At 38.1% G+C, this 27561-nt stretch overlaps 5 protein-coding genes across 8 annotated transcripts; 2 read left to right on the top strand and 3 right to left on the bottom strand.

Annotated features, from left to right (window-relative positions):
- Positions 1-509: 509 nt before the first annotated feature.
- Positions 510-4646, bottom strand: LOC135609652 (probable WRKY transcription factor 4). The gene is made up of 4 exons (XM_065103126.1): positions 4132-4646; positions 1893-2590; positions 1676-1816; positions 510-988 (listed from the first exon to the last, which is right to left on the bottom strand). The coding sequence occupies exons 1-4, from the start codon at positions 4618-4620 to the stop codon at positions 748-750; spliced, it is 1569 nt and encodes a 522-aa protein (XP_064959198.1). The 5' UTR covers positions 4621-4646; the 3' UTR covers positions 510-747.
- A 2154-nt stretch (positions 4647-6800) lies between these two features.
- LOC103980838 (nodulin-related protein 1-like) lies at positions 6801-7554 on the top strand. The gene has a single exon (XM_009397356.3). The coding sequence runs from the start codon at positions 7009-7011 to the stop codon at positions 7414-7416; it is 408 nt and encodes a 135-aa protein (XP_009395631.1). The 5' UTR covers positions 6801-7008; the 3' UTR covers positions 7417-7554.
- A 677-nt stretch (positions 7555-8231) lies between these two features.
- LOC135609653 (EID1-like F-box protein 2) lies at positions 8232-12145 on the top strand. 3 transcript variants are annotated; one of them, XM_065103129.1, is made up of 4 exons: positions 8232-8583; positions 8787-9003; positions 9359-10215; positions 10579-10912. In XM_065103129.1, the coding sequence occupies exon 3, from the start codon at positions 9449-9451 to the stop codon at positions 10211-10213; it is 765 nt and encodes a 254-aa protein (XP_064959201.1). In that variant the 5' UTR covers positions 8232-8583; positions 8787-9003; positions 9359-9448; the 3' UTR covers positions 10214-10215; positions 10579-10912. The 3 variants fall into 3 exon arrangements, 2 of the variants coding, with proteins under 2 accessions (XP_064959201.1, XP_064959199.1); XR_010485829.1 differs by lacking the exon at positions 8787-9003 and adding an exon at positions 11817-12145 and having other exon boundaries at positions 8233-8583; positions 10579-10658; XM_065103127.1 differs by lacking the exon at positions 8787-9003 and having other exon boundaries at positions 8233-8583.
- A 116-nt stretch (positions 12146-12261) lies between these two features.
- LOC103980840 (probable leucine-rich repeat receptor-like protein kinase At1g35710) lies at positions 12262-18537 on the bottom strand. The gene is made up of 11 exons (XM_009397358.3): positions 18307-18537; positions 17244-17391; positions 15599-15670; positions 14865-14936; positions 13513-13584; positions 13286-13429; positions 13104-13184; positions 12940-13011; positions 12785-12856; positions 12614-12685; positions 12262-12535 (listed from the first exon to the last, which is right to left on the bottom strand). Exons 1-11 carry the CDS (start codon positions 18389-18391, stop codon positions 12448-12450), a joined length of 978 nt encoding a protein of 325 aa, XP_009395633.2. The 5' UTR covers positions 18392-18537; the 3' UTR covers positions 12262-12447.
- Positions 18538-18861: 324 nt separating this feature from the next.
- On the bottom strand, positions 18862-21544 carry LOC135582328 (UDP-glucose 6-dehydrogenase 4-like). 2 transcript variants are annotated; one of them, XM_065103130.1, is made up of 3 exons: positions 21392-21478; positions 21025-21143; positions 18862-20503 (listed from the first exon to the last, which is right to left on the bottom strand). In XM_065103130.1, exons 2-3 carry the CDS (start codon positions 21127-21129, stop codon positions 19040-19042), a joined length of 1569 nt encoding a protein of 522 aa, XP_064959202.1. In that variant the 5' UTR covers positions 21130-21143; positions 21392-21478; the 3' UTR covers positions 18862-19039. The 2 variants fall into 2 exon arrangements, with proteins under 2 accessions (XP_064959202.1, XP_064959203.1); XM_065103131.1 differs by lacking the exon at positions 21025-21143 and having other exon boundaries at positions 18863-20503; positions 21392-21544.
- Positions 21545-27561: the final 6017 nt, after the last annotated feature.

Genomic DNA, 27561 nt, shown 5'->3' on the forward strand with positions numbered 1-27561 from the left:
AAAGATCAAATAGTCCTCATGACGGCGAGATATGGGAGTTGCGAATCTTAAGGCACGGACTGAACCTCTCTTTGTTTCTTTTATTATTATCCCTCATGTTTTATTTAAATTTATATACTAGTAAGATCTGACAAGATTATTATCAGCTAAATTAACAAATATTATTTTTTATTTTATTTTTATCCAAATATAATAATTTTTTATCTATTTATTTATTTTTATATTTTTATTAATATAATAAAAAATATTACATCGAATCGGACGATGAGACCTATTATTCAGTGCAACAATATACTAATCAATCCAAATGTTTCAATAAATATAGTTAAATATGTATTTCAGATTTTCTTTACTTGTAAGAGAGTTCTGATCAGATGAAATAAAACAAAACTTTCTTTCTAAAACCAATAATAACTATTAATTTTAATTAGCTAAAAAAATAGTAACAAAGATAATGCAGAAGCTAACCCAAATTTGCACTGCCAAATTTTGGGCATAAGAGGAAAACATATAAACAACCATTTGTGTCACTTGATGTTGTACAAATAATATACAACAACAACAACAGTGAGCGTCAATGGCATAAGGAGTGAAAAGGAACATTACAAACGAACAATAATCATCAATGGTTACATGCAAATACATAAATAGCACATAACAACAAAAAACTATGGGCTATAAGAACTCATTTTCAAGCCCAGCTTTGCTCCAGTACTCGAAGATCAAAACAGCAGAACCTTAAAGGATCTAGGTGACTTGATGTTCTTCTTTTAATTGGAGAACTGCAACCGGGGTCTGATCGTAGGCTTTGATGTCTGCAGATGTAAGGGAAACAGTAGTCACTCTGCTATGGCTGCTATTTCTAGCAGCTGGAACATCATGGTTATGTTTTCCCTCGTATGATGTTATTACAGACTCGGGATCTGTTGGAGATCTCTCGATATGTTTCCTGACACGGCATCCTGCATAAGTGCACTTATAATAGCTCCTGCATTGTGATCATAAGCATCAGGTCACTCTGAAAATGCTCAATGTCAAATATTTTGATGCAGGTAGCTACTTGTTTAATGATAGAGATCACAGAAATAGTCCATGAATGAGGGCAGTCATGATTGATAGTCGGAAACACAAAAACATTTTAAACAAATCCAGTAGTTGATATTCATCAGGCTAAGTAGCAATTTTAGCCTATTTGCTTGCAAAGCCAAGGCTGTATGCACTCATGCTCCCTGCTCAGCATGTCTTTCACATTGGGCTGCAATCTTTATCAATCAATCCTCTTTTGAAGTTTATATTTTCACCCACGGATAACCTAAGACTTCTGGGAGCTTGTCGAGACTTACCCGATAGACGCAGGGAGGGACGAGATTTACAGCATGACTAAATCAATGATATCTTCCAGGTCTCTCTTTAGGCAGCTTAGTGCTTCTCTGAATTTTCTTTTTTTTTTTCAGTTTGTAAGACACTTGTAAGGATCCACTAATACAGTGGAAAATTTTATAACCATCCAAAATGCTCGAATAACCTGGAAATTTTCTGCAAGCACTTATATGCAATCTCTATGCAAGATTTAAAGACATATTTCAAAATAACACCAAAATATACATCCGGTATACATGTAAAGCATATCATTGTAGTTAGAACACATCATAAATTTATACTGATAAAATATTACCTTGGATGAGGATTCCCTTTCACTGTTTTTTGCCCATATTTGCGCCATCTATAGCCATCATCCAAAAGATCAACCTCACTTGTTGTCTGGACAATGATCCTAGGCTCAGTCAATGTCCTTTGAGAAGATGCTGCTATGTTCCTGCAGATCAACCAAAGATAATCTCACAAGCTCAAGAATAGTACCACAATAATTCTAGTATGGAACTCACACATACCTTCTTTTGGCATCATGCTCATTGTCATCTCCCTCGTCTATCCTAATTGCGGCCGCTTCTTCACTGTCACTTGACCCAGATACTTGTTCAAGTGTCCCATAATTAGATTCTTGATCCCTTCCAGAAGCTGGAGCAGCAGTTATGTTGTTCAGTTTTCTGAGATTCCCATGACAACCCAGAAAGCCTGGTTCAAGATTGCCATGGTCCCCATTCGTCTCATCCAGTCCACAGGGCAAATTACTATCTACTTTGGTGCGTTTATTTGGTGTAGGACGTTGATGATTATGTTGGCCCTTGTAGATTATCTCGGTTACTTGACCATCTACAGAGCGTTCTACCTTTTTCTTAACTGGACATTTTGGATGGGTGCATTTGTAGTAGCTCCTAGGATAATTACTCCCTTTCACGACCTTCTGACCATACTTCCGCCAACTGTAGCCATCCTGAGCAGATTTATCTACAATGGTGGTATGAGGCTGAGATTTTTTATCAGATTGGGAACCTTCTGCAGATTCTACTGCAATATAACTTGGTTTAAGAGTAGGAATCTCCTGGATCGGTTGCTGTGACGAGGTGGTTGCTGTTGATGCTAGGGAAGGTGATGGGAGTTGTGTCTGATTCAGCAATCTAAAAGGAGACTCTGCAGCCTGGGCTGTGACTTGAGCAAGGGCTTTTTGGTGGGACATTGCAAAATTTCCCTACATGGATCCCAGTAAAAAACAACTGATGGATTTACAAAAAATAAAATGTTTCATAGACGAGCATTACTTGATTCAGAAACTGATACAAGGAGAAGATAACAAATATAATGTCTGCTCAGGTGCTAGTAGTGATTCTGAAAGAAAATTACATACAGAAGTCCAGTGACAAAGACCATCATGAGATATCAACAGTCTAATGCCTCCAAAGGTCAAGACTAGCATAAATTTCTCAGGTTTCCATTTGAAGTCATCAAGTCATAAAATTTTTTGCTCTAGCAGTTCCAAGTTATTTGCTCTGAGAAATAGTTAAGTTTTCAGGTCGAAAAGACAAGATGCCAGATCTTGCCTTCTTAGATCACCGGAACGGAACATAAGAAACAACCCAAGTATGTATTTTAAACAATATATTGGCTTCTAGGCTATAACCAATTTAGCATCTTTAAACTTCTTTCCCATTACTGCTATCACAGATTGGTGTTGGATGTTCAAAATGCATTAATTTGCCAAAATTAACATAGTACTATACTGTTAGAACAAGGGAGAAATGCCTTTGTAAAGTACATACACCGTTACTTGGTCTCGAACAAAGCAAAGCTAAGTAGCTTTCAAGGTCCATATGCACCATTCTACTTGTGCTCTAGAGCTGACTATTCCCTTCTTACTCATTTGTTACATATTCTTTTCAAAATTTTAATTTGAACCAAAGAAATATTAACTTTGTAGAACCAATAAGAAAGCCATAATTCCTGCAACAAGCTCCTTATTTGTCAGTTTCACCCTATCAAAACATTAATCTACTCAAAAAGTTTCTCTGTTGAAGCAAGAAGGTATATGTCTGTTGAAAGCTACAAAAGACACTTGGATCATGGAAGAAATGGTTTTCTTGTTATCTTCCTCGATCAATTTTGCTTTGAGAAACACCAAAAACTAATTACTTGAGATGGTTAATAAGTTTCAAACCTAAACAACCAGATTGCTTCTTGAATAAGTATTGTCTTGAATAATGCAGTCTCGATGCCTCGATCAATCACCTCAGTAATGATCACATAATCGCTACATCTTATATAAACACTACTCTAAAGATCCATGGTGGCCAGCTGTTCTAAAATTTGTTTGCACCTATTCGAGTGCCAAACTACCACTATTCTTTATCAAGCAGTAGGCAAATGCATTTATATACTCCAATTAGCAAATTGGTTGTATCCATAGCTCACCATCAAATTGAAGGAACGTGCTCTGATGAGATCTGTCCTGAATATAGATTTTAGTCCTGATCTATACAAGAAGTTGAGATTAAATCATTCAATTTATGTACCATTAATAGATTTGAAATCTTTAGTTTGCAAGCATTTTGAGTAACCACAATCATCATAATGCCGATTGAAAATAAAAAGGAACAAACAAGTTGAACGATGAACTCGAGACATATCACTAAGTGCCATCCGAAATGCTTAGGGCATCCGAACCTTTCTTCTCTGTCAAAACAAGAGCGGCAACAAATTCGCATCTCAAGATCAGATTTTTAGGGAATCACATACCTGGCCGGGTGAAAAGAAGGCAGGAAAGTCGAGCAAGTTGGCAGGGCTCAACCCGGGCGGCACGGCGAACACCTGCGGCTGGCTAATAGCCAGGCTCGGCGGTCGATTCTGCCCCGACCGGACAAACCCACTACCACTCTCCGCTTCGTCACCGCTGAAGCGCTTCTCCGCATCCTTCCCCTGCTCCCCCGCGGAGCCCGCTGTCATCCTCACCGCCGCCGCCGCCACCGGAGAATTCATCGCGCCAGCGAGAAGCTGGGTGAAGGATCGGCACTCCGACTCGGAGTCGTCAGCGAAGAAGCTCGACACCAGCGTCAGCGGGCCAGGGCTCGCCTCCCACGCGCCCCAGCCGCTGCCGCCGCCTTGGAAGAGGCTCTCGAGGGAGGGGCGGGGAGGGAGGCTTACGGTGGGCCGCGGCGGCACCCCCGCCCCCGCTTCTGGAACAACGACGACTCCGCAGCTGCTATCGCAGCTCCCGTTCTCCGCCATCACATTCGTATCGAATAGCGCTCTCTCACTCGATTATTGCAGTTAAATATGAATGCGAGCTAAAAATGGGAAAGATAAAACCCCCATAGTTGCCACGTTAAATTACCATATTTACCCTTATCCCTCCATGCCGTATGCCCGAAAACCGACAACGTTGGAGGGTATTATGGGAACTCTGTAGACGTTAGTTGGCGGCGGCTGCGAATGCGAGGTACACTGGTGGGGACACGCGTCAGGGAGTGAAGAAACAGCGGTTGGGATATTTACCACGAATCCGTACTCTAATTAATGCGAAAGGACGTGCAAAAACATATTATTGGATGACGCACGTGTTCTGTCAATGCTGACAGATTCTGGATCTCCTACAAGCAGTGCTCCACTAAGTTTCACCGGAAATCCGCTGTGGGAGATGAATCAACAGATCCCGGCCAACGCGTCCATCACGATGGATACGCGAGGAAATGACGGTCATGATCGTTGTGGATCGATCAATTATCTTCCCATCAACCACTGCACTGTGCCCGTACTTTTCATTCTACGACTGCCCCCCTATGGTTTCAAGTTCAAGACTAAGCAGCCCGGAAGACAGAAGTTAGGTCTTGTGTTGTCGCTGTCTAACACGTATGGGTTCCGAGCAAAGCTAATTTAAGTTCAGTATCTGAACTTATCAGAAAGATTGATAGCAGAAGAACGAGTCTGATAATATCGCATATAATAAAAAACTATGTAGAGATTCGAAATAAAAAAATTTATAATATATTTAAATCGTTTGAGAGAATCTTAGAAACATATCGAGATTTTTTTTATAATAAGCTTTGATAATCATCGATGTTAAGTGAGAAATTAATCGATCGTTTGGATATCTATTGAATCATTAAGTATTATGATTGCCACATATATGTTTATGTTGATTTGGTGAGAGAGTCGTGGTTGATGTATCAAGATGACTGTATATCCATAGCTACTTTGAGTTGATGCAAAGTCGGTACTGATGGACATAATGTTTGGCTGATGTGTTGAATTGATAAAGTATCTAACGGGATAAAATATGGTGTTGCATTATTTGTATGTCAAACTCTTTATCATTAGTAAAAACTCTTCTTTTTTCGTCACTTATATTAGGAATATTCATCTCAATTCGGAGTTGTGGATATGTCATAGTTCGATTATGTCAACAAAATTTAATTTTTTTTGTTACGTAAAAAAATTTTCTCTAATCACATACGACTATGAGACTACTCGTAAAATATTCACATGAGCATTCTTTCCCTTCTCTCGTCACTTTCCAATCTTACAAGTAGAGTTTGACTTATTGTCGAAGAGACTATACATGAAAATATCACCATAGAAGACCAAAATACTAAATATTATTAGAATTCCTTGCATAGATCAAACTTAAATCAAATCAAGTTGGCCATCGTGGTTATCAATCACTAATCCTTATCAAAGCTAAAGAAACCCAACATAAAAAAAATAAAAATCTCAAATTGAGATGTGGATAGAAGTCGAAACATGAAAGATACCGTGAGGAGAAGAAGAGAAATACATACTCTCTTATGCTCCACTTAAATTCATTCTAATCACCACATCACATCCTAATGGAATTCAGTCCTTGGATAATCTTTATATATATATATATATAACAAATCAAGGCAAATAAAATTCATGTGATTGGAAAATTTTGCTCCATTATTATAGTTCAACAACACAAGCATTAAGATGTTAACTAAGTTTGACTGATCATATCAAAGAAATAAATCTTACTGGTAAAGAGAAATATACACATTTGATTGAGAGAAATAATATAATTCAGATTATTTAAATATCCTTAATTTAAAATTTATTATTATTTATCTAAGATTATATATATATGTTAATTTTGATATTATAGTTATTTTAGATATATTTTATCTCTTTCTGTGTGTATCGGTGCAGGCGAAGATAGGAACGAAGGAGAGAAAAAGACCGTAACAGTATGTCCTTTACCACCAATCTCTCACACTCGCGCGCGAGGCCTCACATCTCACCTTTCCCTCAGTAACGCGTATGTACGGACAGAAATAGCCCACGCTGTTCACGCTTAGAAACGAAGCTTCGTGAATCATCTCATCCGATGCCAACCACACAAACTATGGAGGATAGGATATTTGTATTGGAAGAAGAGTCATCACCCAATTGACAGCCACATAGTCAACAACTACTACATAGTGGCCATCTCTCCCTTATCCTCTCTATTTGGTGGCTTCAGAACTCCGCTTCCATTCCCCTTGGATTCTTATATCTCTGTCCTTAGCTGCAATCTTTCCCTTTTGTTATCATTATTAGTTCCATTCAAGGCCGGCAAATCTCTCGAAAACCCAATCGATCTTTGATCCGAAGCACCTTCCTATGGATTCCGATCATCCTGCCAGTGGAGAACGCAGCGCGCAGAGCCACAGGCATCAGCCAAATCCATCGCATCTCCTCTCCAGTGCCAAAGTGGTGGCCGACGCAGCCAGCTCTGCCTTCCGCCACGAGACCGACAAGGTCGATAAGACGGTGGCGGCCGGAGCCGCCGCCGACTTGCTCGGCGCCGCATCCCATTACGCGAAGCTGGAGGACGGGAAGCTGGGGAAGTACGTGGAGCAAGCCGAGAGTTATCTCCATCAGTACCACTCGTCCCACTCCGCCCATTCATCCTCGGCTGCGGCGGCGCATTCTTCTTCGACTCACTCCGGCGGCGAGGCCCATGCTGAAGGCGGCGGCGGGTTGGAGGACTACATGAAGATGGCTCAGGGCTTCCTGAAGAAGCATTGACATCTCATCCTCTACCTTCTGTGGTCTATATATTCTGGATGATGATTTTAGCCTGTGTATTTGCTTCCAACGATGTTGTAATTTGTATCGTACAATGAACTATCGTTATGAAGGTAGATCGAGTGGATTTTTCTTCTATTTCTTCTATATTTATGATTGTATACTCCGATCATGAGCGCCTCTTCTTTTTTTGGTACTGTTCTTGTCGTGTATTTTCCTTCTTTCAATGAATTAGTGGTGTGATAAATCCATCCTTCCAATCCCAAAAATAAAACGAAAGTGTTTCTCGATCATTAGCAGGTCTCGATTCTATTAGATTTCACCTTTGTTATGCTTCGTAGATACAAAGATTAACAAGATCGAAAACTAAAGGGAAACAAAACCTGTGATATCTGCAATTTTGGAGAAATCCATGAATTACTGCATTAGCTAAAACTAAAGGGATTTTTTGGGCAGCGAAAGATGGATCAAATAGTGGCCTATTACCAGATTTCGTAGTAAATCGATATTAAAAGCTAATAAGAAGCTTACACTCATTGAAGTCAGCAAAATCTTGTGCAGATTTCTGGTGATTGCCCATTTTAGATGAATCATCCTCCCCTTTCAACTCGATTTGATGGAATGGTCTCATCTTAGAGGAACGAAATGCTCCACCGTATGTGGTGCGGCTTCCATCATCCAATCCAATGGTGTGTCCGCCGTTTGCGTGACAGAATTGTTCTCTTATCATGCGCGGTATCAATCAATCGTGTGGTGCGGTTGGTCTGAGCCGAGCGGTCTGAATTAAATATGCGAGCACGGCCGACACTGCTAAGCAATATCTGCTTCCTCTTCTCTCTCTTGCCGTAGTTTCCTGCTGTCGTCTCTCCTCACGGAAGGACAACTGGACGGTGTCGGATTCGCCTGTCGGACGAAACTACCCCCGGAAAAGGACAAAGTTTGGACGAACTTGTCCATGGATCCGATGGTGTTTCTGTGATTCCGCGCTATGTGAGCGGCTCTCTTTTTAGCCCACTGCTCTTCCGTCGTCGCTAGGCGCTCTGAGACGAGATCGCCCCTCTTCTGAGCTCTTCCTCGACTGTGACCGAGGGGTAAACGAAAGGGTTTTCTCTTCTCAGTCTCTTATGCTCGGAGTAGGGAGGAGCGGGAAGCGGTTTGATGCTTCAGGTGAGAGATTTTTTTTTTTTGGTTTTATGCATGATTCTCCTGAAAAAAGTGTGATTTTTGGATTCTTTTTCCTAATTTTTGAGAGTGTTGTGCTTGATCGGCTCTTTCCCCCCTCATTTGGTCGATATCTCTCGATCCGGGACTGGAAATCGTGGGTGGGGTGGGAATGGACTGCATGCATTTTGGGAACTGTTCGGATCAAGGAATTTTAGGGTCATTTGGAGAAGAAACTGGGGGCTTGAACCGATCGGAAGTTTAGATGCTCTGGATCGGACAAGAAAACCTGGAGAACAAGTTATGTTAATGTTGATCGGTGGAGAAGAATTTGAACCTTATTTCTGTAGCAGAGGCCGGATTGAAGAATCGAGTCCATGCGATGGTTTTTTCTTGCATCATCTGAATAAATGCATGGGTTTTTAGGTATAGATCTGCATGAAGTAGTGGAAGCTTTTGTCGAACATTTCCAGTATCATGTGCATTAGTTTTATGTTATGTTATGAAGCCATCCAACTGAACAGAAACATTGCTCATGCTAAGTAAAATGCAAACTTGGAATCGATCAGGAGATGCAATTGCAACATTAGTAATTGCATGTGCTACTATTTTGGTATAATCTAAATATTTGCACTTGTTCCTAACATGTATTGGTTGATGTGGACTTTGTATCAAGCATTGCTTGTTTGTAAAATGAGTGAACCTTTGAAAGAAGATCATGTGTGTTTTTTTAGATGAGAGTGAGGAAGTTACTCATGGAACAGTGATTTTTTACTTGCAGAAGATGAGCAGGTTATTCGATCAGTGAGCACTTGTTTGCTGGAGAGGTATCGAGGCACGACTGTGTAATTCGTTGTGGATTGTTGGAAAAATGTTGGTACCAAAGCAATATCGATGCACCCATTCGGCTGCTTGTGTATGCATCAAAGGTCACCTGAGCGAGGATGCCATCTTTCTTGTTTTTGAGCATCTGAACTGGAATCCTAGATTGATTGCGCTAATGTCGTGTGTTTGCAAATGGTTTGATGAGATTGCCAAACGGATATTGTGGAAAGAGTTCTGTCGAACAAGGGCCCCGAAAATGATGCTGGATTTGCAGTCCTGTGGAAGTCATAGTGTCGATGGAAACTGGAAAGCACTTGGAAAGCTTCTCATCTATTGTTCAGGTTGCACCCAGAGGGGCCTCTTTAATATCACTTGTGTCCCAGGTCACTTTGTGCACAGGACTAGGTTTTCGAGGACTTCAGGAAAGAGCTTTCTTATTCCGCAGTGCAGGACAGATGTCTTGTATGTGTGTGACCCTTGTGAACATCTAGATCAAGGTGATGATGGCGATGTAGGATTCTTCCGCGGTGTGTTCAAGTCATTTTCTGCTTCGAAGGTTAGAAAGATGCTGATCGAAAGGCAGGCCAAACTCCACTCCACAGAGGCGTGTCCATATTGCAAGGCAAAATTGTGGAACATGATGCAGGCAAAGATGATACCAAGGAGCGCTTGCATCAGGTTGGGTGCATATGATGATAGTGTTGAGTGTTATGTATGTCTGAATGGGCACATGCTTGGAACAAGCTCTCTCCTGCCACTCTCTGATTCTGACGAGGCATCTGACTTTGAACAGTGCTCAAAATTCGACTAAGGGTTGGTTGTCTTCCTCATGCTCTTATCTGAATGCCTTTACTAAGATTTTTCGACATTATTATGATATCGATGGTCGTATACCTAATGGTTTTAGATCTTGCTTAATAAGTTGTCAAAATTGCCAAAGCTTAGGATATGGGAGAAACTTTATCATAGAATTGGCTAATAGAACACCCATTTATATAAACACAGATCCTAGTTTGATTTCAATATGTATACATTTATTAATGTTCACTTCTTTTTCTTTAAGCTGGTTAGTTTACATGCCAAAGTTCTGAGGATAATGCATCTGCTAAAATTTGTTGACCCTCTTCATCCAGATTTGTAGTAACCTCTTCTCTCCTTTGTTCTCTCCCTCCTCAGGATTTCCAAGTTCGAAGGCCAAAACTCTGTTTGTGAATCTTGGAGTGTTTTTGATCTGCTTGGTTAAGGGATAAAGAAAGGTAAGTGGATGGATAGTTATCAGATCTCCATTTTATCATGTCGCAGGGAATGAAATAGCACAGGAGTTTGTTTAACTCCATAACATGGCAAGATGTTCTTTGCTCTCTCTTTCTGTTTTGTCTATTTAACTTACTAAACTTAGGTCATAGTTTGGTTATCTATGTCACCGAGTAATATGATGCTTCATATACAATATGTACAAATATCTGCTGCAAACAATAGCAGTTTTACGTTTGACAGCAAGACTTCTTCACATTTGAGTTATATGGTAATTGGTAAGATTGCCCTTTGTAAAGGGTTCAAGTCAAGGAAACAATTTCCTTGCTTACAAAGGTATAGTTGCATACATTAAACCTCCCCAGACCATACTATAGCCAGAGCCTCGTGCACTAGATCGACGTTTTAGTTCGAATGGACTGCTTTTGCTATGAGAGGTTGTTCTATCTATTGGCTGCATGCATCTTTCTAATTGAGGTTGCGTATCTTTGAAGAGTATGTTCTAGCTAGCATGAAATATTCTCCAAGTTCATATAGGGATTCCAGAATAGTTTCTCTCTCGGGAGTTCAAGCTCGTTCAGAGACCCAAATAGCTTTAAATTCTACAGCAAAAATATCATTCAGTTGTGCTGCTGGGAGCTATGATTTTTGGTGATTTTCCAGTGTCAAGCATTAACACACATCCATTCCAGTTGATCAAATCTTGTTTTGCTTCTTTTTCTATCACTAATCATGTCATTTCTTTATATTGTGAGATAACTTGTTCCGTAGCTATTTGGAAATGCCTTCTGTGTACAATACACCCCGTAATGCTCTTGCTTCTCCCAGTATATCCCCTTGAAGTTTTGTATATCGAAGATTCATCGATGAGATTATGACAGATAAAATAGATATTTGCAACGTAACAAAACTCTCAGAATTTATCTGGTGGTGTTACTTGCCTTCTAAGATAGTTGACATGCAAGGCCATACAGTTCCAAGATTGTTGGAAGAAGTGCAGGGATACAACGCCATTCAGAATAGAAGCAGTAATAGAATGAACAACTGAATGGATCCTGGTCTGAAGAAAATATTCTTTTATATTTTTACACAAAGGCGAGGATCAAATTGAAAACTGGATTGATTGTTATTAGATTGATATGTTATATATTTGTCTGCAGGAAACATGGTTTTCAAGCGAAAGTCACTTGCGGGTATTATGTTTGTAAGGTTGGCACATCATCATAGTGAACAGAAGAATGGACGCATTGAAACTAAACCTTGAAGCTTTACTGGGTTTTGGTGGAATCAGTGTTCACAGGGACCAAGTTGGCGTATCGTCTGTGAACACTGAAATGAGTACGTAGATATGCACTGGGGTCTGCATATTTGATGGTAATTTAGTCTTTCTCATAATGCAAACTATGATGGTAATTAGGCATGCTTTTGTCTTGATGTAAACGTGTTTATCGGTAATATACAGCTATAACAGAGAAGACCAAATTTTCTAGCTCTTCTACTATTTTCCCTTGGACGAGTGTCCTTCTACAACCTTAAGTTCTTAGTATTGGATCTTCTTCATAGAGACCGTCAGTAACATAAATGAAACAGGAAGTTGACAGCAAACATAAATATGATATATTGCTTCTTTGTAAAGAAATGAAAAGGCTGCACGAGTCGTATCTGATGCATTTCTACTCGGAATAATCAACAGAAAACATATAGCTAATTAAATACGTTATTGCAATAGATAATAATAAAAGTATAGGAAAACATAACTTGTAAAGCTGATGACCGATCAAACTGAACTCACTAGAAGAACTCTGTGTCAGTCAGTTCAAGCGTCTTATGCGTGCCCTTTTGCTTTGCACCAGGCTTGAATTGATTACCCTCGATGTACCTGCGTCCAACTTAGGTTTAAGAAACAATGCTGTCTATGCTATCGATTGAAGACAGGTTATCAAAAGAAGAAGCTTACAGCTCTTTCAAGAAGGGGTGCTTATATAAGCCATCTGGGATCCTCCCAGTAAACGCATTGTGGTCAAGATACCTAAACAAACATGAAAAGAAGATTTGAGTGTCCAACGATCGATCCATCGATTTTTGTTCGGTTTGTTAGGATTCGAGAGATTTTAGGCAGTAAACTCACAAGTACGTCAATCTAGGAATTTCAACAAGCTTGGGAGTTAGTTGTCCACTCATCTTGTTGTATGATAGGTACCTGCATGCAAATAGATAAAATAGGGATCTCAGAGTTCTTGGCTTAAATTGAATGTGCTCAAACAATAATGTGGCAAAACTTACAATATCTCCAGATTGGTCAAGTTTGAAATTTGATCAGGCAATGTTCCACTCAATTGATTATTGTTCAGGTACCTATAAGTCTCATAGTTCAACTAGATAGTATCAGAAAAGAGATGCTGATAGAGACAAGTTATGATACTCAAAAAGCTTGCAATTTAACTTACAAGTTACGGAGAGAAGGAAAACCATCTCCGTTTCGGATGAATTTGCTTAAAGTTCCCGTCAAGTGGTTGTTACTAACATCACTGCAAATGGATAAATTAGTCAAATAATGGGTAGATTATAGTGGAACAATCTGAAAACATATAAGTTAGCATGTAAATCCGGATCAGGAGAAACTCAATACAGGTGACGTAGGTTCCTGAGAATCCCCAACTCTGGAGGAATTTTTCCAGAAAAACGGTTCATGTGAAGATAGAGATAACGAAGTTCTGGTAGATCTGCAAGCTCCACAGGAATTTCACCTTTAAAGTTATTGAAACTCAGGTACCTGCAAATATTTCAAGATTGCAGACACCCAAAAAATATGCAAAATCTTCAAAAAAATAAAACAAATACACCTTAAATACTTACAAATGCGTCAATTTTTTCAATTCACCAATTTCAGGAGGGATGATATCTTGCAGCTTATTCCATCTCAAGTTTCTAGAATCACCCCCAAAAAAAAGCAAGAAAAATAAAACATCAGTTGATAGTTTATATAAGCTTTCCTCGGAAAAAAAAAAAAGTTTAGAAGAGGAGAATATCATTTTTGTATAACTTTGATGGAGAATCCTAGTACGAGACTAAGAAACCATCCTTGTATTACTGTCTATTTAATAGGAGTAAAAAATACCAATTGGCAATTTGACTTTGACAAGTAAACTTCTGCATGACACTTATTTGCTACAGCATGAACATAGAGTGCATTGATTCAAGAGTGGATCACCTAGTTTACATGATGCTATTCCATGACATGTGATAGGACAAATGGACATTTAGAAAACGAATTCAATGAAAGTCCAAATTTGAGATGATAAACCCACTGACCGCATGAGACAGGCAACTTTTGCATTGTCACATACCATAATCGAAGAAGATCACAGAATAAACAATCTACACATTGTATCCAAAAGTAGTAATAATAATCTAAAAGAACAGAAACTACCATACTCTGATACTACCATCTAGGACCATTCTTAGTGCTTTGTGCATTCCAATGTTTCCCGTGCACAGAAGTTTTATTTTCTATATCCAACACGAATTATTTTCAATAACATGTACTTTGTATCCTCCTATAAAAAAAGGCAAATAATTTTCTAGAAGGGTGCCCCTGTTATCGTCAAATCAATGTCCACTAAATGCTTAAGAAACTGAACTCCTTAAAAGACACAGAAATTGTTCCACTAACTTGATGCATCAATAATCTAATTATATAAAGATGACATAAATCTAAATGCTTAACAAACTGAACTCCTTAAGAATCGGAGAGATTGTTCGACTAACTTGATGCATCAATAATCTAATTATATAAAAATGACATGAATCTAAATGCTGAAACAAGGATTCCAGAAGCACAACCTTTACAGAATCAATTAGGCAAGTTAACCATGAAGCCTGAGAGCATTCACAAGGACAACCTTTACAGGTCTAATTGCTGACCAGATTTACTGTCATTTTGGTTGGTAAGGTACATTAAAATTGATGTCCCTCAAGGAAATTCTTCTCTCTGATTAGTCACCAAAGACAAATATCACCTTGTCTTCTTATAAAAAACAGGATCATTTTTAATCAAATTCATCCATATTATTGTTTCAAATATGGAACAGAATTAAACAGAAAGGTTGAGCTTGCAAAAGAACAGAGTCAGTGTAAATATAGCAGCATATGCAGTAGGAAACACGGAATACCAAATTACAGCCCTAGACAAGAAGGAAGGAACATACAGTGTCTTGAGGTGCTTCAGCCGCCCAATTTGAGGAGGAATGGCCCCTGTCAACTTGTTATTATGAAGATCCCTGGCATTCAAGTAAATTTGAACAGTTATGCTTAATCCACTGCAATATGTGAGTTACAAGCTAACAATCTGGATGTTGCCTTCTCTGTATAATAATTAAGATTCACAGAAAGCTTGTAACAAGCCAGTCATATGCTCTACTGTTTCTTCACCCACTGGGAAATATGGAAGGGTTGAAGGAGCTTATGATAAGCATGTCTTCATTAGACTGTGTATTGTATAAACTAAGAGAATCCAATTTCATTATGCATTTCTATACAAGCCAGCCAGATCAAGTTTAGCAGCATATATTGACATAATTAACTGATATATTGATAGAGAGAAAAAAAAAAGAAATTATTCAGTAACATTAGCATCTATGTTTATAGGATACCTGCAGAACACAAACATTCATAGATTTAATTCAAACAATAAAGGGAGTGAACACCCTCTACATGTTTGCTGTCTCATTGTTTATTGTAAACTGGCATACCAAGACTGCATTTTAATCAGTATACAATGATGCAAAATACTGGCACCTGATTACATTATAAGGTAAACCTATGATGGAAGCTTGTGGCATTAAGAAGATAAATCACTAGGAAGAGTAACAACCAGTGGTTGCTGCAGTAAATATTTTGGTAACTCATAAATTGTAATTGATACTTGGAGAAGAGTTCATACAGTTTTGTCAGGTCCAGGAGATTTGTGACTGCTATAGGAAAAGGTCCAACAATTGATACAGCATAAACTTCCCTGCAAGTCAAGTAGGTCTAAAATATAAGCTTCACAGAACAAAAAAACTACAAGAACAATAGTCTTTGAAATTATTCTGTTCAACATAAAATAAATGAAACCATTATCTTCTTTAGTCACGAAAAACTCTCAATTCAACCCAAACTTTTAAAATGAATATCTTCTCTAGAAACACAAAAGCTATCAAATTAAATGTAACTTACAATAGCTTGTTGTTTTATTTATATTGAAGCAGTAAAACTAAGATATCAATTTCCCAAGTTTCTTAATAATGAGAACAATGTGCACAAAAATAGAATACTCTAGTAGCATCAAACTAACATAGGCCACATGTTGAGAAGGAATTGATGTCACTCATTTGTTATGATACAGCCTGATAGGATAACTGAGTCATTAACTTCGTTGAGCTTGAACTGACCTAAAATACTTAAACCCAAGTTAGTATAGTATACCTATCATACCCCTATAAACCAATCTAAGTCTTTGCCCACTTCTGATGTAAGACTGAACTAGGGTATCACAGTTTCCCCCACTTAAGGGTTTAACGTTCTTATCAAGACCCAACACCAATCATACCATAGCATGGTGCAAAGTAAGGTCTAACCTAGTGCTTGTCTCTAAACCATGATGTACCCTCTAGTCTTGTTCATGGATCGAATATTTTTTTTCTACTAAAATCCCTCATCATATCCAAATACTAAGTCAACTCTAATAGCATTTGTTATGATCCAGTTTGATAGGATAATCATCCCATTAATTTCGTTGAGTTTGAACCATTAACTACAAAATGTTTAAGCCCAACCTAACAATAGTCTTTGCCAACTTTTGATGTGAGACTAAACTAGAGTGTTAAACATTTCCTACATGCATTTTACCATATTTCAACTATGTCACAATGTATATGGACACAGAAATGCTCCATTAGCATCGAATTAGCACAGACCACATGCTGGAAAGGCAGTGATGCAACTAGTTTCTTCTTTCACTCACATTTTATGTGGGTATGCATTGAGCAACAACCATAAAATCCCCTGAAAAGCCTTAAGGTTCTTTCAACAGTCAATTAAAATCATGTAGTGACATGATCATGATATATGGTTGCTATGGAGTGATAAAAAAATCACCAAAGCTGTGAGATCACATGAAATTGGAAATATTTATGTTAACAGTGATTTACTCTCATCATAAAATTGCTTGCAAGCTTAATTTTTATTCCCCCAAAATGGGCACAGCTACCTTATTCAAAAATAAAAATGATCAACTAGATCAAAATTTTCAGTATAATGATATGAGGACAACATAAATTATCAGTTCAGTCTTCTTCATAAGCTCAACTAAAGGCATCTACAACGACATTCAAAAGACAAATATTCATAATTGAAAATCGTTTTCCCCTACTATACTAGTATTTTTGCTTATAAGTTCTTGAGGTGTAGTTCATATATTAAAAATAGTCGAACAATGTCACATATGTTTTATTAAAAGAAGCACCATGACAACTATAAAAAAGGAAGGATTTTCCTCATGAGAACCAAAGTCTGCAGTTTATTAGTTGGGAAAGATGGATGCTTACAGTTCTGTCACAACCCTGTAATCTCCTTGTTGGGAACATGTAACCCCTGACCATGGGGGAAGATCACCATCGCCACATGGATCATCTCCCACCCATGCATAGACTACCCTCCATCCAAGCGAAGCCTTGATTTCATTCAATGCTTTTACTGCAAGAAATTTAGCTTAGAACCATAAGAACATCAATAATGTCTTCACTCTTTTATGATGTTCCATAATGAGCATCTCAACTTTATTAGATATCCGATTGTAAACATATTCATGTTGTTTCCATATGAGTCCGGACTTCCTTCAGAATTTATAAAAAGGATACATTTTAAAAAAATCCGGAGAAGTTATAGGTTGTTTGGTTATGGAAAAGATCTGCAGGGAGATTCTAAAAAAATGTATGGTGAGGAACGATACCACAGCAAACAAATGACCCGAGGTCAAGGTGGTGCAGCAATGATGAACTAATGTTGATGGTGGCTGCGACAAATGTGCTGGTTTATGCACAAATAACAATATGTTGGGTAAGTTAAGTTTCTTTTCTTTCTAAAGATTTCCAAAACTTAATATAATATTGGCAAATCCATCCAGTAGGCATTGGGATTATATTCTGAGTGCTCAAACAGACAGTCCTGGTGTAGTTACTAATCTCCTAGCAATCTTTATGACTGGAGTTATCCAACTACCATCTCATGGTTAGATGCTTGAAAATTTCTTTATGTAAATGAATCAAAATTCCATGAAATGAATTTTTTTATATATTCTTTTCGTTCAAAAGAAAGGGCACTGCCTTAAATTCCTTCACGAGAAAATGAATGACTCGACAATCAGCAATAATTCTAACTCAGTGCCCCTATCTAGTTTTATTTGTATGTGAATTGTGAACAATTAACTGAACCATGATGACCAATTACGGATCTGACAATCCATCCACCAAAGAAAAAGGGACGATAATCAGTGAATTCCGAACAATCTACCAAGCCAAAAAGCGGGTTTCGATGTCAACACGAAACTACGCGATTCGAACCAGTATCACTGAGATAATAACCTATTAGGATTTGGCGACAAAGGAGTACCGTCTCTCTTCACGGTTTTACAATGCCCCAGTCCCAGGAGGAAGAAGAAAGCGATCGAAGCCACCGAGGTCGAGGAACTCGCCATGGAAGATCTCGATCCCAGCAGGAACTATGGATCCCGAGCGGGTCGACGAGATCACGGTGCTCGTCGCGTTCCAAGACCCCTACCAGGCCGACACTTCTCGGAGTGGATCCTTCCACCATATTTGAACGCCCTGCGACATGGCACACGCCCCATCCCGTGTGCTTTAGCAAGGGGTTTTGTGCAATTTTGCCATTAAGATGGCGTTTTGCAAAAAACTCCCTCTCGAGCTCTTTCTTGCAAACATTCTACACAATATTTCGACTCGTTCCCTAACATCTTGTGACCGTTCCAACATTTCCGGGGCTCAAATCATATTGCCGATGCATCTGCAGCTTATTTATAAGAATCAATCAATCAATCAAGATTAACTATAAAGATTTGATGAATATATTATTAATTTTATTTTAGTTTAGGCTTAATAAAATTAATAAGTTGATTAACCCATTTATTAGTTATAGATAGAAAGAATTAGTTATTTCATTTAATGCAATAAAAACACTCCATACAAAGTATAATGACAAAGGCACGATGACGGTGCAGTCACCGCTCCGTGTAACTGCAACATAGATCATCAAAGAAAAATATCCAGATAATAATAATGAAGGAACTACGTCTTGAACCTCGAAATCGAACCGAGTAATCTTCCAATTAGGCCGCCACAGCAGGCATATCCTTAAGCCATGGATCCAATGGCTTCCCGATCGAGTAAACGATGAATCCAATCTCCCTAAGCTTCTCGGGATCCACCACGTTGCGGCCGTCGAACACAAAAGCTGGCTTCTGCATGTTCTCGTAGATCTTGGCATAGTCCAGCTTTCTGAACTCATCCCACTCGGTGAGGATGCAGACGCCATGCGCTCCCCTGGTGGCCTCATACGCGTCCCAGGTCACGGACACCTCCTTCACCGCCGTTGGGCTCATCGGCTGGAGATGGAGAGGGTGATCCCAGTCGAATTTGTTCATCGCAAGGTCGCGTTGGATCTGGTCCTCCGTCACCTGGGGGTCGTAGATGCTGATCTTGGCCTTGTCACCCAAAAGGCCCTTGCAGACGTCGATGGCCGGAGTCTCCCTCGTGTCGCCGGTGTCCTTCTTGAATGCGAACCCGAGAACGGCAATCTTCTTGCCGGCGATGGTGTTGAACATGGAGGAAACCACCCGGTTCACGAACCTGCTCTTCTGGTAGTCATTGATCTTGATGACTTGCTTCCAGTAGTTGGCCACCTCCGGGAGGCCATTGCACTCGCAGATGTAGACCAGGTTGAGGATGTCCTTCTGGAAGCAGGAGCCGCCGAATCCAACGCTTGCGTTCAAGAACTTAGGCCCGATCCTGGTGTCCTTTCCCACAGAAAAGGCCACCTCGGCCACGTTGGCCCCTGTGGCCTCGCAGAGTGCCGAAATGGCGTTCACCGACGAGATCCGCTGAGCTAAGAAAGCATTAGCGGCGAGCTTGGATAGCTCAGCAGACCAGAGATTGGTGGTGATGATTCTATCCTCGGGAACCCAATTGGCGTAAACCTCCTTCAGCGCCTGGACAGCCTTCCTCCCCTCCGGCGTCTCCCGCCCACCGATGAGCACTCGATCGGGGTTGAACAGGTCCTCGATGGCCGTGCCCTCTGCGAGGAACTCCGGGTTGGAGAGGATCTGGTAATTGATGCCCTTGCTGTTGTGGGTCAAGATCTTCTCGATGGCCTCGGCGGTCTTGACGGGTACCGTGGACTTCTCAACCACGATCTTGTTGGACTTGGAGACATCGGCAATCATGCGAGCCGCGCTCTCCCAGTAGGTGAGGTCAGCGGCCTTCCCGGCACCGAGGCCACGGGTTTTGGTGGGTGTGTTCACGGAGACGAAGATGATGTCGGCCTCGCTGACGTGCTCCTCTACGTCAGTGCTGAAGAAGAGGTTCCGTCCTCGGCACTGCTTGACGACGTCTTCAAGCCCCGGCTCATAGATCGGGAGCTGATCGCTGTTCCATGCAGCGATGCGAGTGACGGAGATGTCGACGACAGCCACCTCAATGGAAGGGCATTTCAGAGCGATGACGGCCATGGTCGGGCCACCGACGTAGCCGGCACCGATGCAGCATATCTTCACCATGTTTATGTTCCAGAGAGTCTGATCCAATTAGATGAAAAATGCAGACATTATATAAATTCCAAGTAAAAGTAATCCAGAAAGGAATCGATCATTTGCAACTATAATTCTGCCAGTGCAAATTAAGTGATTCAAACTAAAAAGAACAGAAATTAAACAATGACAGGCAGAGTTAAAAGGTCAGGTATTGGATTGAAGGAAAAGAAAGCAGAAGTTGCAGCCTGGGAAGGAAACAATCAGAAAGATTTGATGCATGTCAAGAAGAGTTTGAGAACACATGAAAATAGATCAAGTAAATTTCTGTTAGTAGATAAGTTTATTTCCCTTGAGAACGAAGACATGCAGCTGATTCACCGGATCAAGTAAATTTCTGTCAGTAGAGAAGTTCTTATCCCTTTGGAACAAAGACATGCAGCTGATCACCAGATGGGAGTGATCAGATCTGAGAATTCACAATTTGAGAATGCCAAATTTTGAAGACCTTTAGATCTCAGACAATAAAAATCCAATCACATACTAGATTTGCATGCAGAGATCCGTACCGCAGTTGCTGCGATCCATGCAGGATTAAAGCTGCAGACTTGGGAAATATGCTGATATGTTCCTAGCAACACCTTCCTATGAAAACCGACTCTTTTCTGAATCATCCTCCATTCTACAACTGTGAATTGGCAGAATGGAAGTAAAAGATCTGCCGATGCACGCGAAATCTTGCAAAGAAAAAGGCAGATCTAGTCTTGTCCATGACAACCAAAGAACGGCGGCCAAAAGATAGACAAATGGCAAGGTAGTGATGTCGGATGCTTGACACTTATGGGACCATATCCACAATGGCCAGAACAAAAAAGGACAATGGAGAGTCAGCAACTGAAACAGAGAGAGTTACTTGAGATCAGGTGAGAACATTACCTTTCCAAGGAGACCGTCGCACCTCAGATTTCTGAGGAGGAGAGTGTTCAGCTGGGACACAGGAACAGGAAGATCTTCTGAGATCCTTCCTGCACAGAATGGTCTGTGGGGATTCCCACTGAGGAAGAAGAAAATGGTCTGCAGCTCCTTAAATACTGAGATCTAATCCATCCCCCCTTCCCATTTACTCAGAACTCGAAGTCAGTGGCATCACTGGACCACTCCAAAAGCATCACATGATCTATCATGCAAAAACATTTTTTTAATATGAAAAATATGGATATGTGTTCTGCCACAAAATTCCTACAATTCCCCAACCTGCAAAATAACAAACGAAATGAAAATGACAAGACAAATATTTGCATCAGAAAAAGGAGGGCTGCTGCCTCCAGAACAGTGGTCAGATGGGCAAAAACATGTAAGTTTTGTGATTATAAGCTTCAAAACAGAATTGCCACTGCAGAAGAAAGGTTTAGCAGTGATGTGTTCTAATATAATTTTGGGAATCGATAAAGAATCTATTGTCAGTTCGAATCTATCATCAGCTTAATTCATCCTTCACTCATCAACGTGGATAAAGATTCAAAATATAAAATATAAAATTTCTTCTCGTTTATTATGATAAAAAAAGTTAATCATAAGTTTTCTTCTATATTTCTTTTTGACAAAGAAGATAATCTCGAACTCACTTCTCCTTCTTTATAACAAAGAAGATAATCATAAACTTTCTTCAAATCCTTTAAGATAGAAAAACATATCCTAAACAGAAAACAAGGGGAAGCTTTCTCCTTTCTTTAACTATTCGATTTCATATTTAGGAATTTTAGATTTTTAACTTAGAGCGTTAGAGAGATCAGATCGGAAAACCTCCTCCAACCCTAGTCTTCGGGTATGTGACATATTAGGAGCACAATACTTCAACATCAGGAGTACAGTACTTTCATCTCGAGAGCATAATACTTTTACATCATGAGTACAGTACTTCCACCTCGGGAGCATGAGTTTTCATCTTAAAGATACTTTGGACAATCCTATACATATGGGTCCGGACCATATTCGGCTGAGACATCAATAATATTTTTTTCTAATATTTGACACCAGAAGAACCCAATATTGCAGGAATATCTATCTACCTACCCTCCCTCTCAAAGGATACTTTAACGAGGAGGTCATCTGTGAACAAAGATTAAAAGCGGAGAAACACAAGCTTCCTTCTCGTTCATTATGATAAGAAAGTTAATCATAAACTTCATTTTCTTTCTTTATGACAAGGTAAACAATCTCAAACTCTCTTCTCTTCTTTTATAACAAGGAAGATAATTGCAAACTTTATTTTCATCTATAAAATATATTTTAAATAGGTAAATAGGAATGAGCTTTCTCGAGCAACTCAAACCCACATTTAGGAATTTCATATTACTAACTTAAAAGTTAGAGGGATTGGGTCGAAAAACCTCCCTCGACCCTAGTCTTTATATAGGTGACATCTCAGCAACGCAATGCTTTCACTTGAAAATACAATACTTTTATCTTGGGAGCATGGTGTTTCTATCTAGAAGATATTTCAAATAATCCTACATGTATGTGTATAGGTTTATACCATATTGGATTGATCAATATTTGAATAATATTTTCCTTTAACAGAAACGAAAGAAGTAGGTATAACACTGGAGTAAAATATTCCGATAGTAGTTGTACAATAATTGAAGAACCAACGTGTTCTTAATATTAAGAAATAAAAATTACAAATTTGCTTTTAATCCCACAGCAGCATACAAATAAAACAAGGATTCTAAAAATTACATATTTGATAAAGCCAAACAAATGAGGAAAATCATTTCTTTTAAAAAAATAGATATAAGGATACAAAACTTGAAAGCACATAAAATAACTCTTTTAATTAAAATTTTAAGGGTGATTTATATCTAAAAAATACACATATTTTAGGTTTTTCCTAAAAGGAACACTCCTTTTTTTTTCCAAATAATACTCCTAATTAAAAAAATCCAAAATACCGCTTAAAAGTTTTCTTGTTAATTTTTTTTGTTCATTTTTTCTAATAGTTTTCAACTAGTATAATATTTTTATTTAACACATTTATAGTATTTTTTCAATAGTATTTATAGTGTTTTATTAACGTACTGAAAATACTATAAATGTTATTGAAAAATATCATAAGTGAATTATGCCTCTTCGATCGTGTAGATCATCATAATATCATATTTTTTAGATTTCTAGTTAGTTTGATTAAGGTTAAGAGTCTTTTAGATCATTTATAACATTTTTAAGTATGTTTTATAGTATTTTATTGTAATGGCCAAAACATTATAACATGCTAAAAACTCCGTAACAGATCAAAATACTGTAACATGCAAAAAAAAAAAAAGAGTGACAATTTAGGTATTTTAAAAATTAAAATATTATTTAAAAATAATAAGATAAATAATATCGATTTAGAAATACTGAGTATTTTTTTAAGAAAATCGCTTAAATTTTAATTATTATTATAAGAGCTCGAAGGTATAGCTTTTCAACTTCATACAAGAAGAGCATAAGGAAGCTTAAAAAAGCCACAAAAGAGATTGCCGGCTCATAAAGAAGGTTTTATGGAACAGTACCAAATCTATTTTCTGAAAAAGCAGATGGTTATGATCATATCGAAAAGAACACTGCAACAACAGATGCTGTGTTAACAAAGGGATAAGAAAAAGAGAAAGATAAAGAGCAGAGAGAGAAAGGGAGAAAGGGAGAAAGCCAAGGCAACCTTGTGTCAGATATAGTGTCGGTTTGGAGAAAGGAAAGGAAAAGAAAAGCAACCTTGTGGAAGAATGATTTCTGTTCTTCCATGTCTCTCTCTTCGCTCATCTCCCAAGAGTTAGACGAGAGATGGTTAACTTCTCCTCACTTTTTCTCGTTAAACTTGAATGTCCACTTCTCTCATCCTCTCGTTAAACATTGAGGTCACCCAACCTGTCTTCAACATTGGAACACATCATGTCAACACTCCAATGAAAACGATGGGAATCTTCCTCGAAGGCTCTAATTCCATGTTACGCGACATGACTAAAGTTCCATTTGTTGGTTGGCTTTGTGTTAGGTGGGCTTGGAATGGTCAAGAGGGCCATGCAATTGCCACCTAAATCTGAGCACTCATTGTCCCATTAACGAAGACTACATGTCACGAAACCACAGTTAAGTGGGGAGCTAACTTGGCTCCTACTATAACCGGAGGGTGGGCGGTCGATTCGTCAGCAGCTGCACCGCATGGGAGGGGAACACGAGTAGCTCGATTTGGTTGGCACGTACTTTTCTTTCAAGGATGTTTAGCATGGCAGAGACAAAGGCTCCATCATTCCATTCATGTGTTTCTCAACTTTTGTGATGCTCATATTTAGTCACACGTACAAGTGAAGGAAAAGATGTGATTGTATGTACGTTTGGATGGAGTTGCTATCATCGAGTCACCCCAAATATTCAAGAAGTTGATCTTTATTTTTAGGTCAAGTATGGGTTTCAACTTTCAACACCCAAAAAAACACCATATTAATGTTTTCGGAAGGAGTTTGTGTTCGAATAGAACCTTTCCTTCTCCTCGGCTCAAACACTTAAGTTGGAACTGATAGTTGAATGATTTACCTTAAAAATCTTAATTAATTAGTTCATCGATAGATAAGGATACCCTTCGCTCATTTAGTTTTATTACATAAATCGATTTATGGTATAAATCTATGATCCCTTTGTATAAGTTATATGGACATGCATAACAGATACGGTGCATCCTTCTTACATCTCAAAGTTTAAACATGTGAAGTATGTATCTTTATTGTTTTTTAAAGTAAAATTATATTAGAACACAAAATTACTAACTATTATAAGTATAAAAATCTTTCTTTACATATGTTAAATAAGTTTGTTCATCTTATCGATCGATGTATTGACCACTATAGGTATGAAACATTCCGAGTTATACTGAACATATTAACAAATAGTACATGAGGACATTTCAATGTACCATTTGTATCGATCTCTTATTGGATCGATACATATCATATGTATTGATACGTCATGATATGACGAACTTTGGTTCTAATTGTAATATTGATGTAGATTCGGATCTAATCGAGATCCTTCTTCAAGTGCATCTTAAGTTGGTATGGTGTCGAGTGAAGGTGGGATCCAAACAAACATTTTATAAATTTGTATTAGACACATGTCCGATAAAATTCCTTTGATTCTTAAATTAGTTTTAATTTGAAAGATTTGATCAAATATTGAATCCGAATCTACGTAAGTGTAATTGTACTATGTTTATAGCATGGTACGAACCATTATATTCAAGATCATTATTAAGTATGAGAAATAGTTACATGCTCTCTTTAGTCATAAGTGCATTTGTGCAACACTAAACCCGAAGGATGTGCGGTAACAATCGACCGAGTCAATTTCCCATTTGTATGATGTGACCTATTCTATAAGGTCGAACCCATTTCTAATTGGTGCAATATTGATTATTATATCGATCGAAAAGAGTTGAGATATCGAAAAAATGAAGATATATATTAGTCGAGTATTTATTGAATGAGAGTAAGAACTAGATAACCATCCACGTGTCATTATCTCCTTATTAATATCAAAATTTTATGAGCACACCATCATTCTCTTTAATATGATTTGACAAAAAATACTAATCAATAACTATTATATTATTTTTTAGATATATTATCATAATTTGATTTGATAGAATAATTAATCTATTAGTTTTGTTACATCTGAATTGCTGATCAAGATGATTAAACATAAGTTAAATGTTTTTCTCTCGCTTCCTCTTCCTATAAATGTTTTTCTTTTATTATATGCAGAAACCCAAAGAAGGAGGCGATTTTTGAATCCATTCTTGCACACCGAATTCTAACACTCTAAAATGACAGACTCCTTCGAAGAAGTTGTAGAGCCATTGAGATCTTATATCGATAGTCATTGAGATCCTATATCGATTCTCTTGAAGAACTCTGTAAAAAATTTGAAGGACTAATTATAGATTAGCTTATATAGTTAGTTATCTTTAATATTTTGATTTTTATACTTTCAGAAATCATATTAAGATCTTTATACTTATGAAAATAAAATATTTAATATGCTTCTCATTTTTATACTTATGAAAATAAAATATTTAACATCGTTTCTCCTCACGTCATCGATCGTGCTAACAAAAATAACGCATGTGTTGTCATGTGTGGAAAAAAATATTAAAACAGGATTAAAAAGATAATTTCATAATGTTATTCTCATCGATATTAATTTTATCTTTTATAATTTCTATAAAAATAATAATCAAGAAACCAATAATTCTATAATAATCGATAGATGAGGAAAAGACAGAATCATAAAATACAAAGACATCCTTCCTACCAAGTGCTTCATTTTTCAATAAAAACCTCTGAAGATATGGAACGATTGAATGGCACTGTCTCATTTTGTTTCCAACAAAACCTTTCTCTTTCTCCTTTTTATTCTTTTGGATAATGAGAATAACACTATAAAATTATATTTTTAATCCTATTTTAACGTCTTTTTTTTACATAACATTACGCCCAATATTTTCGTTAGTAGAATCGACGATGTGAGGAAAAATATTTTAAATATTTTATTTTTATAAATATAAAAATTATAATATAATTTTTAAAATATAAAAATCAAGATTATAAAGATAACTAATTAGATTGGATAATATAATTAGCTCCGACTATTGTATTTATCCATACATAGCAATGGCGACAGGCTACCGGTGCTATAGCAGGCCTTACACGGACCAAAGGTCGCTTTCTGCAACTTCAAGTACTTCAAAGTATTTAATACTTGTAACATCATGTGAAAGAACAGTATGTCTGATTCTGAATCGGACATGATATTCGAACATTTCTTTCAATATTACGATTCTTTTTGCATTCCTCTTTGGCGTTAGATCAGGTTTGGTGACTGAATAGTATGAAACTTTAAACACAATATTCATGCCCTATCAAACTGTAGGGATGACTGACTAGCTTCATATGTTTTCTTCACTTAAGGAAGGCAGTGGGCCAGTCGATATCATTTTAAGTTTGATCATAATCTTCTCGACCAACCTTGTTTGTCAAAACCTTTAGCATACTTCCATAAACCTTGATATCTTA

This window comes from Musa acuminata, chromosome BXJ2-4 (assembly GCF_036884655.1).
Source record: "Musa acuminata AAA Group cultivar baxijiao chromosome BXJ2-4, Cavendish_Baxijiao_AAA, whole genome shotgun sequence".
NCBI lineage: Eukaryota > Viridiplantae > Streptophyta > Magnoliopsida > Zingiberales > Musaceae > Musa > Musa acuminata.